General features: G+C 45.6%; 1 protein-coding gene across 3 annotated transcripts in view; it reads left to right on the forward strand.

Moving 5' to 3' along the window:
* Positions 1 to 14815, forward strand: part of CALN1 (calneuron 1) — a 177332-nt gene that overhangs the window by 98307 nt on the left and 64210 nt on the right. For all 3 annotated transcript variants that reach the window (XM_009678157.2, XM_068910011.1, XM_009678158.2), the window contains one exon: positions 5047 to 5159. In XM_009678157.2, the coding sequence (XP_009676452.1) occupies positions 5047 to 5159 (113 nt within the window). The remainder of the gene's footprint in view (positions 1 to 5046; positions 5160 to 14815) is intronic.

Consider the following 14815-nt stretch of genomic DNA (forward strand, 5'->3'; position numbering starts at 1 on the left):
GCCTGAGAACCTGAAAGCACCTTGCCAATGTGAATGAATTTGCATTGAGGGTAAGTAGTTTAGGAGAGTAAATCCCCTTTCAAAAATGATGGAGACTCCTAGGACTCTTCGACTCCCCCAGATATGTTCGTCTAATCCTGAGTTTGCTGCCTGTGAGCTCAGTGGTTTTACAGGCTCCTCTAAACTTTGAGGCATTAGTGCTTTTTCCTTTTTCACATCACATTGGCATATTTAGAATAGCTAATTCAGAGACTATCCAGAGATGCAGATCCCTTCCTGGGGCAGTGAGGTCCAAAGTAACCCTTCTTAGGCTGCAACGTCTGGGAAAGCTGGAAAAGATCTTGGTTTCCGGATCCTGTGCTGCTTTTAGCTCCATCGTCTTCTGCAAGCTTGGCAAAAGGTGGACATTGGGCGTGTTACAGGCCAGATTATTCCCTGCTGTAACTCTACTGAGCTCCATGCTGACTGCCAAATCGCGCACAGGGTACAGCAGTGTTAACGTCAGGGCTCTTCGAGCTGAAATTATCTGCAAGGTCTTCTGCAGCTAGGAAACAAATAGTGCAACCAGCTTTGTAGCGAAGAGATCCACTGAGGACTCTGGCCCAAGTCCTGAGCAGGCGGCAGAGCCTAAGCCCAGCCTTAGGAACCTGAGGTCGCTGGGGATGGAAAGGGGTCCCAGGAGACCCGGTGATGTTCCTAGGTGTCTTCAGGCCTTCCTGTTCTGCGATAGAGAAATTAGCCAGGCTCACACAATTGCTCCCAAGGCTGCTGACAGTGAACCGAGTTGCTATTCCTTTTTATCATCACACTTGCCTGCTCTTTGTCTGAGTTGAGACAGTGCCTTGCAGGGAATAAACCTTTGTGAATATCTGGAAACACTTAGCACACAGCAGACGCTAACAGACTAATAATGATAAGCAGATCTAATTCATCTCTGATGTAACTCTGTGGCCAGCGATGTTCTGAGTCATACTTTTAGTTATGCAAGGTTTTAGCCGCACAGTTACTAACCCCCTTCTTACATTTTGATATAATGCTAGGATTAAGAGGAAGTGTTAGTGGGAAGAAAAATCTTAGAACATCTCAGTAAGCAAATAAATAAGTAATGTGGATGGATTAACAATGGTGTATAAGCTGAGCTCAGTTTTTTTGCAGTGGTGACGGGCTATGATCCCTCACACAAGCAATACCCGCTGATGAGTGGGAACTCAGTGATTACACGTGGGTGGTCAGCAGAGCGCGGTAGGGATCGCAGCCGTCACTGAAGGCCGCTGCTCCACGCTCGCTGGATCCGGCTGCCCCCTTGCCTTTTATCCTGCGGCCCGACCTGCCACCGTGGGGGACAGGGCGACTCGCTGGCCTGACCACCCTGCTTGTGCCGCGGTCATCCCCAGGGAGCTCTGCGTGGCTGCCGAGGTCTCCCAGCCCCCTCCAGTTTGTAAATGAGTTATACTAATGCGTGCCTGCCTTAATCAATCGGGGCCTTGCGCGCAGCGCGGCTCTGGTTTCTAAACTTACTCTGCATTTATAACTGATGGGAGCAGTGAGAGGAGAATACCTGCTGAACGCCACTGAAAGGGGAACACAATACGCTTGCTCCTAGCTGTAGCATTTCGTCTTCTTGCGCCCCATCCTTACTGTTCAATATGTGTCAGATCATTTCCCAGCTCCTGTTGCCCATGCTGGGCAGGTTGTTTTCCTTGACTGTGATGAGGTCTTTCTAAAGTAATTAAAGTTAAAATTGCGGGAAGGGGAGGGTGGTGGTGGATGAGGCCGCTGCACGCATTATAAATTGGCTTGGGGAGCCACTGAGGAATTTGGGCTGTTTGATTGCTGCTGGTGGAGGTGTTGTTCAGGATTTGCCAAAGTGATTCACGTAAGCTGAAGGAAGGTGAGAGCTGCGTAGACAGCACGCAAGCCACAGACTGGGATCTTCTTCCCCTCCTTCCCATGCCTTAAAACTGTCTAAAAGTTAATTTCTGAATAAGCCGTACTTTGCGTACTCTGAGTATAAACTGCTTTCTCCTGAGAAGAACATCTGTAGGGATGGCAAAACCGAACATGCAGACATGCACAGTCTTTGATTTGCCTCCACTGCAGACTCTGGAGCAGATGCTAGATGCATACATCACAAACTAGCTTGTGGCACTGCATGTGGCTCTGACTCTGAAAAGGAGGAGGAAGAAATCTTTTGACTGCATCCTATCACAAATTTCAAGCTCAGCCTTCAAGCTGAGAGCGCCCACGAGCCGATGGGTGGCCTGAATTCCTGTATATCGTCCCGGGAGCTGCAGATACTGGGCCTTTTGGGGCATGCCATAGACTGTGGAGAGCAACCAGTGTTGCAGTGGGTGCGTCTTGGGGTCTATGTGCTATTTTTCACAATATTTCTCTCCTGACTGCTGAATATTGTAAAAGGAATTTTCAGCGAAAGTTGTGAGTTCTCTCTCTCTCTTGATATTCTGATGCTGCAGTCTCCTGAGATCCTGATGACAGGAAGGTTTGTTTTCTGCAGCTTAAAATGAATGTTAAAGGGATATTTCTACCAGACAAAATGTTTGTGGGTCTAGCTTCTTTGCTAGTTAACAGTTTTAATTGAAAAAGCACTCAGTAAGGGGATAATGCATTTGTAATAGCATCTTTCTTCTGAGGTTATGGAAAATGCTATAATTAAGCTGATAATTAAGTCCTGTGAAGTCAGTTATGATCGCTGGCAAAGGCACAGGGAAAGTCATGAGAAAGGGGTTGCCCAAAGTCTTATTCTGAGTCAGAGGCAGAACCCAAGAGTCTTGGCACCTGTTTCCTCCTGAGTGATGTGTAGGATTCTTCCTGCTTCTGTCCTTCATGCATGAAATGACATTGTAGAAAATTCAAATTGAATAACTCAAAATTTGGGGGTCAGACATGGATAGACCAAATATATGCACGGGCAGGTACTAGAATCTCTTTAAAATGCAAATTGTTTTCTTGCTAATCTGGATAATTTCCTTAACTCAATCAGCATCATAGTGCATGTTTTTGTTATTGCTTTTCCCTTGAAGTAGTGTACTGCAATGTAAATCGCCCTGATTTCACTGTCACCTTGCATTACCTTCCACAACGTGATCCAACTTGCTGTGACTGATACAATCCGACTTGGTGTCATCAACTGATGTCTCCCATGGGGCAGCAGAAAGAGCGCATTTTCCTGTGGCCTATAAATGTTTTAAAGAATGGCTTTCAGAGTGACGGGGTCCCCACTCCTTTCCTTTTCTGCTTAATAAGCTGTCCCTGAAATGAGCTCCATCCCACCCTGTGCTGAGCCCCTCCAGCCCTGCAAAGCCCTGCAGTGCATGCTGAGCCCTGAGGGGTGAGAAGTGCTGGTGAGTTGGACAGGGTCTTCTTGTGCGCTCGCTGCCGTGCTGCACTGGAGCCGCTTACAGGATCAAAGCTCTTAGGAATCCCTGCTGGATTTCTTTGCAGAGCCCCAGTTGCTGGCTCACCCCCAGGATATTCACTCTTGTCTTCATGAAATTATGGGCTGATCCCTTCAGTGTGTAGAGATCACTGTTCTGGAAAAGGAGTCGTTTTAAGTCTGCTTATTTAACACTGTGTTTCTGCTAAGATAAGGACACAGAGAGATTTCAATCAGTGGTGCGTGTGCTCAGATCAAGAATATGAAATATAATGAAAAGAACAAATACCAGCAGCATGCAGTATACATGGGAAAGCCATCACATAGGGCTGCTGCAAGGTGCTGCAGTCAATAGTGACATTTTAAGAGTGACCATTGCATTGATCTGCTTTAGCCTGATGGTTTTAGACACTTCTTGCATCTGATAATTTAGCAACAGCAACTACACGGAGAGATGGGTGGAATGAGTTCTGGCTGAATTTAAAGCAAAAATCTAAAAAATCTTGTGGTTGTTGATTCTGTTTCCAGACTTGAAGGTAGGCTAATACACCCACCCATATCAACTGGTCTAATAGCAGACTCTTTTTCTTCCCGTGAAATTTGGTGTCTCTTAGGCCAAAAGGAGCAGGATGGGGCAGAGGAGTCAGCTTGGCCTATGATAGGAGGCTACGCTGGACTCTATTTGGTGGGCTTGTGTCTCTGCGTTTTTCCCCTCTGGAAAAGACAAGCCCTGCTCTAGGATGGTGTGGGAAGGAACTGAGTCTGGCAGGAAGGTTTTCCCTTGCTGCAGTTGTAGGATGAGATGGGGACGTAAAGTAGGAAGCGAAATGTGTATGGGCAGATAGAAGAAAAGAGACGTGTATAAGCATTGAACTATGCTGTTGAGAGAGGCAGGTATTTTTAAGATCCTTCTATAGACATGAATTTCCCTTTTTTACCATTTTCATTAAGCATCCCAGAAGTTCTCCAAGGGAAGAGTTATATTTGATATAATGCTTGGATATACTTCAAATAGCCACATGCCTCATTTACAAAACATACAATATACTGCAGGGGCTTGGGACTGCATAGGCTTAGTTCATTAATGGCAGGAACAGTCTTCTCTTCTTGCTAATGGCACTGAAACTGTGTCTACACTGCTTGCTCTGCATGCTGAGCACACAGGACTTTTAAGAGATAGATACTGATGGAAAGCTGAAATGAAATGCCTTGTGGATTCGCAATAGTCTGGCTCTTCCTCCTTCATGTACTCCCTCCTCTGGAGGATGGGGTTGGCCCTGTTAAAGGTTTGCAGAAACCTGACTGTTCAGTGGCTGCTTCAGAGAAAGGAAGAGCCCTGGCAGCACTCCTGGCTGCTGTCCTCTTGCCGAAATTGGTTGTTTTCTTGAGAAGTGACTTGCCTATAAACTCTCTGGGGCTGGGGAATAGTCTGTTCATCTTTAATTGTGCATCAGCTGGTCCTAACTTGGTGCCTCATTGGCTATTCAGTGAAATAATAATGAATTTGAGTCTGTAGGTACCATGATGTTGATTCAGTAGGTACCATAATGAGTGTATGGATTCACGATACGTAGCAGGTCCAGAGTAGCATGTTAGACGCTGGCACTAAGTGATACTTCGATGAAAACACTGATCCTTTTCTTTCATTCCAGGGGATGGCCAGGTTGATTTTGATGAATTTATGACCATTCTGGGACCTAAGCTGGTATCGTCGGAAGGCAGAGATGGCTTTCTGGGAAATACAATAGACAGCATATTCTGGCAGGTAAGTGGTAATCTGTTAAAGGCAACATTAGCCAACAAGTATCAATGGCTTCCAAATAACAGTGATTTGTTGGGAAGCATGAGATGTTTTGCTAAAAGGGAAAGCCTATGTAAAGGATATTCAGCTGCGTCAGGATGTGCACTGTATAATGTACCGTGATGCTGGAGTGACCTCCTCTCTGTGAGATGTCTGATCCGAACCCCACGGAGGAAGAAGAGACGCATTAGTGGCTGCGATTGAACTGTGGCTGAACACAACAAAGCACTGGGTTATTTTTGCAGCACATCTGGGGGCATTTTGGAATTCGTCTTTGGAAGATAAAAATTTTTTTTTTTTTTGAGAACATTAGATTAAGTAGTCTTTTGAGTTAGAAACCTTGAATCTGTCCAGCTGCTCACAGAAATGTACCACTGTTCATCACCTGCTTGGCTGTGGCTAACGGATGCACCCAGCAGACCAAGTGCACGCTATTCAGGTCATGTTTTATCAGTATTTCTGTGATTAATTCAGGTCCAAGACTGAGGATAACTGTGTGCAGTGCCAGTACAAGTTTTACCCATGTTGCTGTCCTGTGTTTCTGTGTCGGTTTGGTCCTACCTGTTTCAGTGTCGGATGGGAGGCAGGATTTACAGCGTGGAGCTGCCTTACATCTATCATGCACTGTGATTTCACGCAGGATTAGACCTTCTTGGAAAAGCAAGGGCAGTCCAGGCTGTTATGGTGGGAATTAAAAATCTCCCAAATCACAGTGCTGCATGTTGCTTGTGAGTGGATTAAATGTGTGTTTTCCTGGGAGATTACTGCTCATTTCACTGATCACCCAACAGTCTTCACTTGCTAATAGACCTGGGCTGTTACTGACCTCATGTGAATCAAAAGAGTGAAACTTGGAAGCATTTGTCTTCTGTTACTATCCTCTGGCACTATTCAGGTTGAATTGCATGGAGTTTTGTAATGGTCTTTTAAAGTCCTTTAAAACTTGCTCTTGGCCTCCTGGTGAATGATATAAACACTCCTGGAAATCCTGGTCTGGATTCCAGCATTCGGTTGTCAAAGCAAGTGTTTGATGTTGCTGAAGTGCAGTGGTTTATGGTGTATCTGGAGGGGATGTAGTGCTTGAACTCACACTATGAGTGGTAGGACTGTAGCAATCATTAATGTTTTTATTGCCTCCATTTCGTCTTGAGAGCCTCATCACAGTGCGTGACTAATGGAGAGGGGAGGAAGGACTAGCTCTTCTCATGAAACAATTTGTCTTCAAGAGCCCTGTGCAAGCCTCGCCTCACGGGACCCAAATGCACATTGGAAAAATGATGTTCATGATCTGAGCTCTTTGATGGTGAAGCAGAGACGACTGGAGCGCTCCCTAAAATTCAGCTCACAAGTTAACCTGCTGCCATTTAGAGATCTTCCAGCCCATTTAAATGGCTGCAGTGGCTTCACTCGGAGGTTTGAGAGGAAGGGAAGATGTGTGTGATCTGGTTTTAGAGCAGTGGGACTCCTGGGTTCAGTTTTTGCTTTGCTTTTTCCGCCCAGAAACCTGTGGTCCCCCCTGCATGGTTTCATACCTGTGTCCCCCCGGGGGTCTGTGCTGGGATGAGTGAAGAGAGTGTGGAGACTGCCGATAACCAGCCCCTTGGCAATGGGGGAGACCACTCTCGGAGTCTGACTTAGTTGCTCAGAGAAGATGTTTACATTCTTTTACTTGTAAAGGCAAAAATACTGCCTCCTTACATAGCACATTCCTGGATTTCAAAGCACTTTGCAGGAGAGTCCAAATCCGAGTCACTATTTTAGACATGGAAAGGCTGAGGCCTGGAGAGGAAATGGCTTAACTCAAGATCATTCTGCAAAACAAGATGAGCTGTGGTGAACTTGGGAATGTAAAATGTGTCTTTTGTGTCTCAAGCACGGTCCCAAGGCAACCCACACGGCACAGGTGGTGGCATTGCAGTGAGTAGCAGGTTAACTCACGGGCTGGGTATTCCCAGCTGGGCAGTAAGGTAGGTTTGCTTTACCTACGTTCATCCTCTCCTACAGGGCTGGCTATGGTCCAAGAGCAGATAAGTCTTCATTTCACGTTTCTCTTCTACTGGATTAGAGATAAGTCATGGAGAATGCAATAGTTTTGCTGCTTATTTTCTGAGAGAAAAAGCATGTAGGGAAACGCCATTCAGGCTGAGGAGCAATGGGTTCACTTTCTTCTGGCCAGAGAAAGCTTTTGGCTTTACCAAAGCCTTTCCCAAGCGCGTGAGTCAACTTGTCCATAAGCAAAGCACTTACACATCTGCGTTACCTTCAGTGGAATTACATAGACATATTACATACATACAAAGTATTTTCCTGAGTCGGGGCCTAGCTGTGCTTCCCATATCCCATTGATATGCATTTTTCACATTTGTTGGAGGAGGAGTGGTTTGGAGAGGGGTGCTGAGTTTGACTTGCTGAAAGAGCACTTTGCTTCTGCAGAAATTAATCCCCCTGAGTGATTTTAAGGACAGAATTGTGCCCACAGGCCTGGGGTTACGAATGGCTCCGAGTGGACAAAGGCTGCAAGAATGTGACAAGAAGAGGCAGCTCTGTCTTCGGGGATAGCTGGCTCAACAGTGCTCCCAGGGAACTTCACCCCAGAGCTGCATGCAGCGAAAGGCATCTTGAAGAGGCTCTTGTATCAGGCATAGGGGGAGAAAATATGTGTTGGCATCCAGAAACTGCCTTGCCCTCTTCCATCCAAACAGCTTTCTCCCACTGTCATGATTTTGGTTTGCAGGGTATTTTTGCTGAGGGTCCAGCTTCCTATGCTGTGGCACTTTAGTGCAGACTCTGTTCCAAGCACGCTTTAATAACGCTTTAAATAATGCAACGACAGAGTTAAATAATAAACAGCAGCAGAAGGAGAGAGGAATTCAAAGGAACAGACGAGGGCCTGGAGATGCATTTGCAGATGAAACTGGGAGTGAGTTGGTGGGATACAGGAAGGCAGTTCCAGATGGCAGAAGCTGCAGAGGGGAAGGATCTTACAACAACAGTAGTGGGGCTGCAGGAGACAAAGAGGGGGTAGAAATGCTAGAATAATAGGGAGCAGAGAGGGATCGTGCGTGAAGGAGACAGACTTGAGATAATAGGGAACTGGTGCGTCTTTCCTATTGTATGTGTTGCCTGAAGAATGATGGTCAGCCAGGGAAAAGTTAGCTTCTGCTGAGACCTGAGCATTGGCAGGTATTAGAGATACAGAGGGTCTCTCAGATATGTTTTCCCTCCTTGATTTCCCATGTGGGCTTTAAATTGAGTCATATCAGTTTGCGATAGAGGCAGCTGACTCTTGCTTTCTCAGGTAGCAGTGATCAGTTCTGCTCCAGTTAGAACGGCTCTCCGAGGTCTCTCAGGATGGTTGGAGAGGTATTTGAGGGGAGGGAAAAATCATCCCTGCAAATACTATTTCAGGCCAAGTCAATACAGACCAATGATATCAGGAGAGCTGAGGAAAAATTGACTTTCCTCTACCTCAGAAAGTCTGTTCTTCCTGAAAATTTCTAGTGAGATGTAGTGTGCATGAAGCAGTTTTGCAGAGGACATCCCCGGACGCCTTGTGTTCTATTTCCAAATGATTTTCTTTTTCTCATGTTGACTGTTTGCAAATGAAAGTAAAATGTACCCTTGCGCACACATCTTTAACTTATTTGCAAAGAGTAAGTAAGGAAAAAACATCTAGGGAAATGCCATTCAGGCTGTGGAGCAACAGATTCCCTTTTCCCATTTCTACCTGGCCAAAAAATACTTTTGGTTTTACCAAAGCCTTTTGCAAGAGTGTGAGTCACATCAGGCAGTAATTTGTTATAAGCATTCGTTCTTAAATATGCAGCTGTCCTGTAACCAGCAGCTCCTTCTTGACGTTACTGTCAAGTGGCGTCTGAAGGCTGAAAGCACCGACTGAAGTCCTGTTCTCCATGGTTTGAGGCAGACCCACTGTGGAGCTAGCGGCCGTGATGCAAGCAAGCCCTTTGACTGTTTCCACAGCATCTGCCTTTATTCAAAACAAAAAGCAAGGAAAAAAGTGCATAGATGAGATTTTCAGAGTACCTCATGAACGAGGACCAACTCACTGGAGATCAGTGGGAGAGCCTCGCCCAACACAGGGATGTTCACCCTCGCATGATCTGTGTCTGTCATGATCTGTGTCCCCTTTCCTCTCCATCTTTCTCCTGTATTTTTTCAAAAGTGGTCACCCTCAGCATATCGTCCTCTGCCTGCCTTCTCTCAGATGTTCCTGCCTTAGTTCACACTTAGTGTCTTGAAGAGGGTTTTCTTTAATGTGTCAGGCAGTAATTTGCAGTAATTTGGTAGCTGTTACATGATCAGAGAGATGGTATTTGATTAATTTTCAGACATGAGAATTTGTTTTTCAAGAGTTTGTGGAATTCCAGTGTGCACTCAGAAGACGGGATTTTGTATAAGTGGGTTTGGGGGCCTTTCCAGCACGGCCATTCATAGCTATAAAGTGCTTTACGTGAAGAGCATTACAGAAAAGGCAAAACATCACTACTGGTAAGTATTAGCTCCTTTTTTTGTCAAACAAAACCCAAATCTGTCCAGTGTGTTGCACCGTTCTGAAACAGAGAAAGATAAAAAGAGAGAGGAGGAAATAGGCTTTTATGTTAATTGATGATTTTTGTCTAGACTATTTTCAAGTGTAGAGACCGCTGGAAACAAATGTTAAATAGTGTTCACGCACCCAGTGTAATGGAGCTCCAGTCCCGGTGGTAAGGGACAGAAGGTAACAGGAACAGAAGTAATAGTAATGTTGGATTGTAGGCTTTTATTTAAAACAGATCTCTTTATCCTGTTTAAAATGCTTTTTGAAGGCAGAACCAGTTTTCCTTAGGTTTGAGTGGTTAAACAACAGGACTGTGTCTGCCTTGGATGCAGAATACGTTCTGTACCCAGCAGAGCTGATGAGATTATTTTGAAAAGTCAATACTTTGTATGGGGATCATTTGAGAGGAATGGGCTGCCTGCTATTTTTTCCCTTCCTCTTTACTATGTGCACGTGGGAGCTGCAGAGAATATCCTTTCAGCCAGCACTGGTGTATTACCTGGGCAAGGATATCCGGAAACTTTGTCTTGCATGAGGGAAAGGCACTGTATCATCTGCTCAGACACGCTGCCCATTCGTCGCATTAGATATCGCACAGTATAATTTACTGACTTTCAGGAAGAGGCTATTTGTTTTTGAATAAACAAGGCTGCTTTGCAGGAGCTTGATGACTGGAATACCAACCCAGTGCTTTGGGCTAGGGAGATGCTGCTCAGAGATCCTCTCATTTCCCACTGTAGCTATTGCTCCGTCCTTTTGTGAGGACAGCCGGAGCATCGGGGAGGCAGGTCCTGCTAACAGAGCCACCCTGCAACTGATTGTGCTCTAGGGCCTCGGGAAAAACCTCTTAATTTCTTCATGCCTCCACATGCGCCTTTGATCTGGGGCAGGAATACCCTGTTCATTACTATCTTTGGTGGGTGAATAGGTACAGCTAAAGGTAGATCCTGCAGCCGCCCTGTCCCAGGGAAGGAGGAAGAGACAGGGATGGGGCAAAGGGCTTGCTTCCTTGTTCTCCTGAGGCCAGCAAGATTAGTATTCCGCTTGGATGTGCTGCACACCAGGGAACGGCACAGCCAAGAGAGCACCGAACCAGCTGAAGCTGCTTTGTGAGCACAGAGCAGCATGGACCGTTCCTGGCTGCCGAGGAGCTGTATGTGCCGAAGGGCTGCCAGGCAGGAGCCAAATGCAGTGATAAAAGAGCCGGGGCCACGTCCAGTTGTGCAGTGATTACATCCGGCAGCCGCTGTGGGGGCCAGGGGAGGCTCTGGGGAGTGTCAGGTAGCCTAGCGGTGCAAAGAGGTCAGCAGAGACCCAGCAGCTGGCGAGGAGCACAGAGCTGGGTCCGCACACAGGCAGGTGGAGGGACGCGGTCGGATCAGGACACAGCAGTGTTGTGCGCATTGCATGACTTCTGCTGCTGACACTTCAGTGATTCAGTGTGCGAAACTGCCCATCCATAATCTGTTTTCAGTTGTCACTGCAAATGGAATGACATCCCGGGGGAGAAATCTGGGCTATCGTGAACTGGTCAATCAATTAGTGCTTTAATAGAGGGAAATGAAGGAGAAAATGTGTGGGAAGCTCCGTGGCACAGGGCAGGGTACATAAAAGCCTGGGAGGCAGCAGCGTGGGAGGGAAGGCAGAGGATGAGGAAGCACTATCTGAGCGAGGGCTGTGCTTTTAAAGCTGGCCCGTGAGAGAGGAGTGTGCCTAAATGAAGTCCAGTAGGTAAATCTAATATAATCTCTCCCTCAGAAGGAACATGAAGATTTTCCTTTTTACCCTCCCAGGAGTCAATTTAGAGTTGGCAAATTTCTTAGCCTTGCTTGCTTAACCTTGGGGGGGCGTTTAAATGATAGAGCTAATTTTAAAGGTCAGGGAACAAGGTGGTGCTTGGGGTTGGTGGTGGCTTCTGGCAGTGCAGGTTTCGCAGCTGGGACTGAGCCATATGTGGTGACAGGGTAAGGAACTGCTGCTTGTACCGCTGCTCGGAAAGTATGCTGAGATTTGAGGAGGAAAGACTAACTTAATAGTATTTGCAGACCTCATACATGTGCAGGTGGCCTCTATCTTGGTGATGACTTCAGGGTTTGAATCAGGAAACTCCCCGGCTGAAAGCTCGGAGCTACAACTTGATTAGTGGGGTCAAGGATGGATAACTGGAGTTGTACCACTTGCACCTTCACATATTGGTATACTCCCACCCATGCACATCCTCTCAGCCCAAAAGAGCACTCACACAGACTCCTCTTCCGCCAAACAAGACCTCCACCTCACCACAATATTTGCAAAGTTATCAGCCATTTTGGTACCTGATTTTTGGTTGTTCAACCTGAAATGTCTTCAAGGAGTCTTGATTTCCCCTGGAAAGATGTCCTATACTTCTTAAAGATCTACCTTTTCTAGGGTTTCCCAAGCTGGATACCACCAAACTCATGGCTGGTGTGAGACCGTTGTCATTGCTTCTTCCACAGAAACCACTGCTAAGCATCCCAGAGCGTTAAGCAACCATAGTTGCAGTGACATCTAATGCTGAGTCCTGCTCAGCTGGAGTCATTAGGTTGTCCAGGTTCACTGTTAACTCCAGCATCCTGACTATGCTCCAATTTGGAAAGTTAAATGTGTCCTGTAGTATTTGTTCCTGCATTTTAAACCTGATCAGTGTTTTTCTTACATCCAGTCTTAATTTTTTCACTTCACAACAGTGCTGCAGCAATGAGCAGGGTGTCTCTGACTATGTAGTAAGTATTGATGGCGTGCAGTTTGTCTCTACTAACTTGGGACATTGTGTTGTTTAGATTCCCTTCATAGTTAATAGAGAGAAATAGCCACTTCTAGGGTGTAATTCAAGGGATTCATTTTAGACATCAACCTCAAGAAGAGATGAATTGCACTGCAGAAGTGCCAATTTTTTTCCAGTTGCTATAAAGAAAGTCTAGAAAAGTGGCTCAGATGGAGACGTGTGCACTGGGGACAGCTAAATGCTGTCTGATGAGTTCCACCAAGGATATGAGAATGCCTTTTTGATTTACCTTCTGGAAGCCAGCTTTGTCAGTGCTGAGAGTGTTACTAGGAGAAGGAGGACAGTTCTGGTTTCCTTATTAAATCTGTTTTGTTGACAAAGAGATTTCCACTAAGCATGTGGCACTCAGTAGTTGTTGTAGTAACATTTTGAAACTGAGTGTTTGCAGGTGATGAACATATCAACAAGAGACTTCTCTTTTTTGTAGTCTGGGTATCATACATAGAAGTGCTGTGACAGTCCACTGGCATAGACGTGAACGTGCGAAAGGTTCATTACCTGGACCATGCTGGCAGTGCTGCCCTTGGACTATAAAGGTGTCATATCCCTGAAATCCTTTCTGCAGCATAAGAAGTTGCCAGTGCCCAGGGTGGTTGGGAGCAAGTGATAATGTTTGGGTGTCCCCATGTTTGTTTATTTCTGTGAGGGGACCTCATTTTTCTTAGTACACATTTGCCCTGGGGGGGGGGTAGGGGGGTGGGAAGGAGGTTCTTTGTTGTCAAATTTAGCACTCAAAACTGGAGACACTGAAAATCACAAAGTTTTGAAAACGCTTGTGAACCAAAGAAGGTCTCATACCAAGAGCAGGAGAAAAACAAGACTTTGATGTCCCACTGTGCTCTTCTAGCTTGAGTAGGCTTGTTTATACCTTTAGCCCTCTGAAAACAGACGCCACAGCTTTTGTTCACAGTATATTTAAAGCAGGCAGTTTAAATAAAGAGGCATCCTGCCAGCTGGATGACAGTGTACGATTGTTCTGGCAGGTGGTGATTTTGGTCTGTGCGCATGCCGAAGCACTCACCTACACATGCACCAACCATTTCTTAAGATATGGAGGTTATTTTTTTTTCCCTGCTAGCTTATGTATAAACCCAGTTTATGCGTCTGTTTGTTACTGGGATCTTTTTGCCTCGGCCTGATGAGTTAAAAAGGAACTGCACAGTCATTTTCTTAGTGATCTGCTTAGAAATGTAGATGATCATTGGTTGATGCGTATCTGAACCATGGCTAATATCTGAACCATGGGCTGGTGAGTGAGTTTCTTGCTTTTTGTGGATTCTGTGCCACAGAAGGGCACAGGAGGGTCAGACTCCCCAGCATCTCTGAATACAGATTGCTTGGTGCCTTTGAAGTATGTTACTGGTTTTGTTGAGGGTGGGCTGTCTTTTTTCTTTAAATACGCTTTTTGATGGTGATGACTTCGGAAGGAACTATTAGGTGATGGAGCAAAGGAGGCTCTGAGGGGCAACAGTTCTGGCTTTAGATGATCCCTCTACACTCCCAACACCACAAAAGGAGTTTCTTCCAGAGAGAGATTCAGCCATCCTTAAATCCTAAGCCAGCAGCAGATCTTACAATCTATCCTTCCGCTCAGCACAGAGAAAAGGACAGGTAAAGATCTGGAATTCAAATGTCATGAAAGGACAAACCTCCTCACACTACCTTTGGCTTGTCAGGTTATTGCATGTTCTTGTAACAAAATCATCTCTTTCTCTGCGCTGCTGTTATTTTCTGGAGGAAAATTGCCATTGGCTATAAGAAAAGTAAAGCCTGATTTTCATGGAGATCAGAATTTTGGAATTGCTTAAAATGGACTTAATGGTGGTGGTGTTCTTCAAAAGAATCCCCACTTTGGGATGGAAATCTATATGGCTCCTTCAAGCCCTGGGTTTCAGTAGATGAAAAATACTGCGAATACTTTGCTTAGGTTTTCAAGAGAAGGATGAGCAAGAAAAGCAGGAAAAAAGAGGATCTGTTACTCACAAAAAAACCCAAAAAGCAGAAGTGTTGTCAACTGTATGCAACCAAAAAAAATGTGTTTAGAAAGAGGAATGACCTTTTATACAAAAGAAAAGGGGAAAAAAAACTCTTTAAACAAAGAAACAACCCCTCCTCCCCCTGTAAATAAGAAGAGATCTCTGAAAAAAGATAAGTGGAAAGCTGAAAATGATCACTGTGGGGCTGCCCGGTTTCCCCTCGGCTGTGACAGAGTGAACGTTTGAGTGACGCAGCTGAACACAACTGAAGTTCTATAGT

Source organism: Struthio camelus, chromosome 16, assembly GCF_040807025.1.
Source record: "Struthio camelus isolate bStrCam1 chromosome 16, bStrCam1.hap1, whole genome shotgun sequence".
In the NCBI taxonomy this organism is placed as follows: Eukaryota; Metazoa; Chordata; class Aves; order Struthioniformes; family Struthionidae; genus Struthio; species Struthio camelus.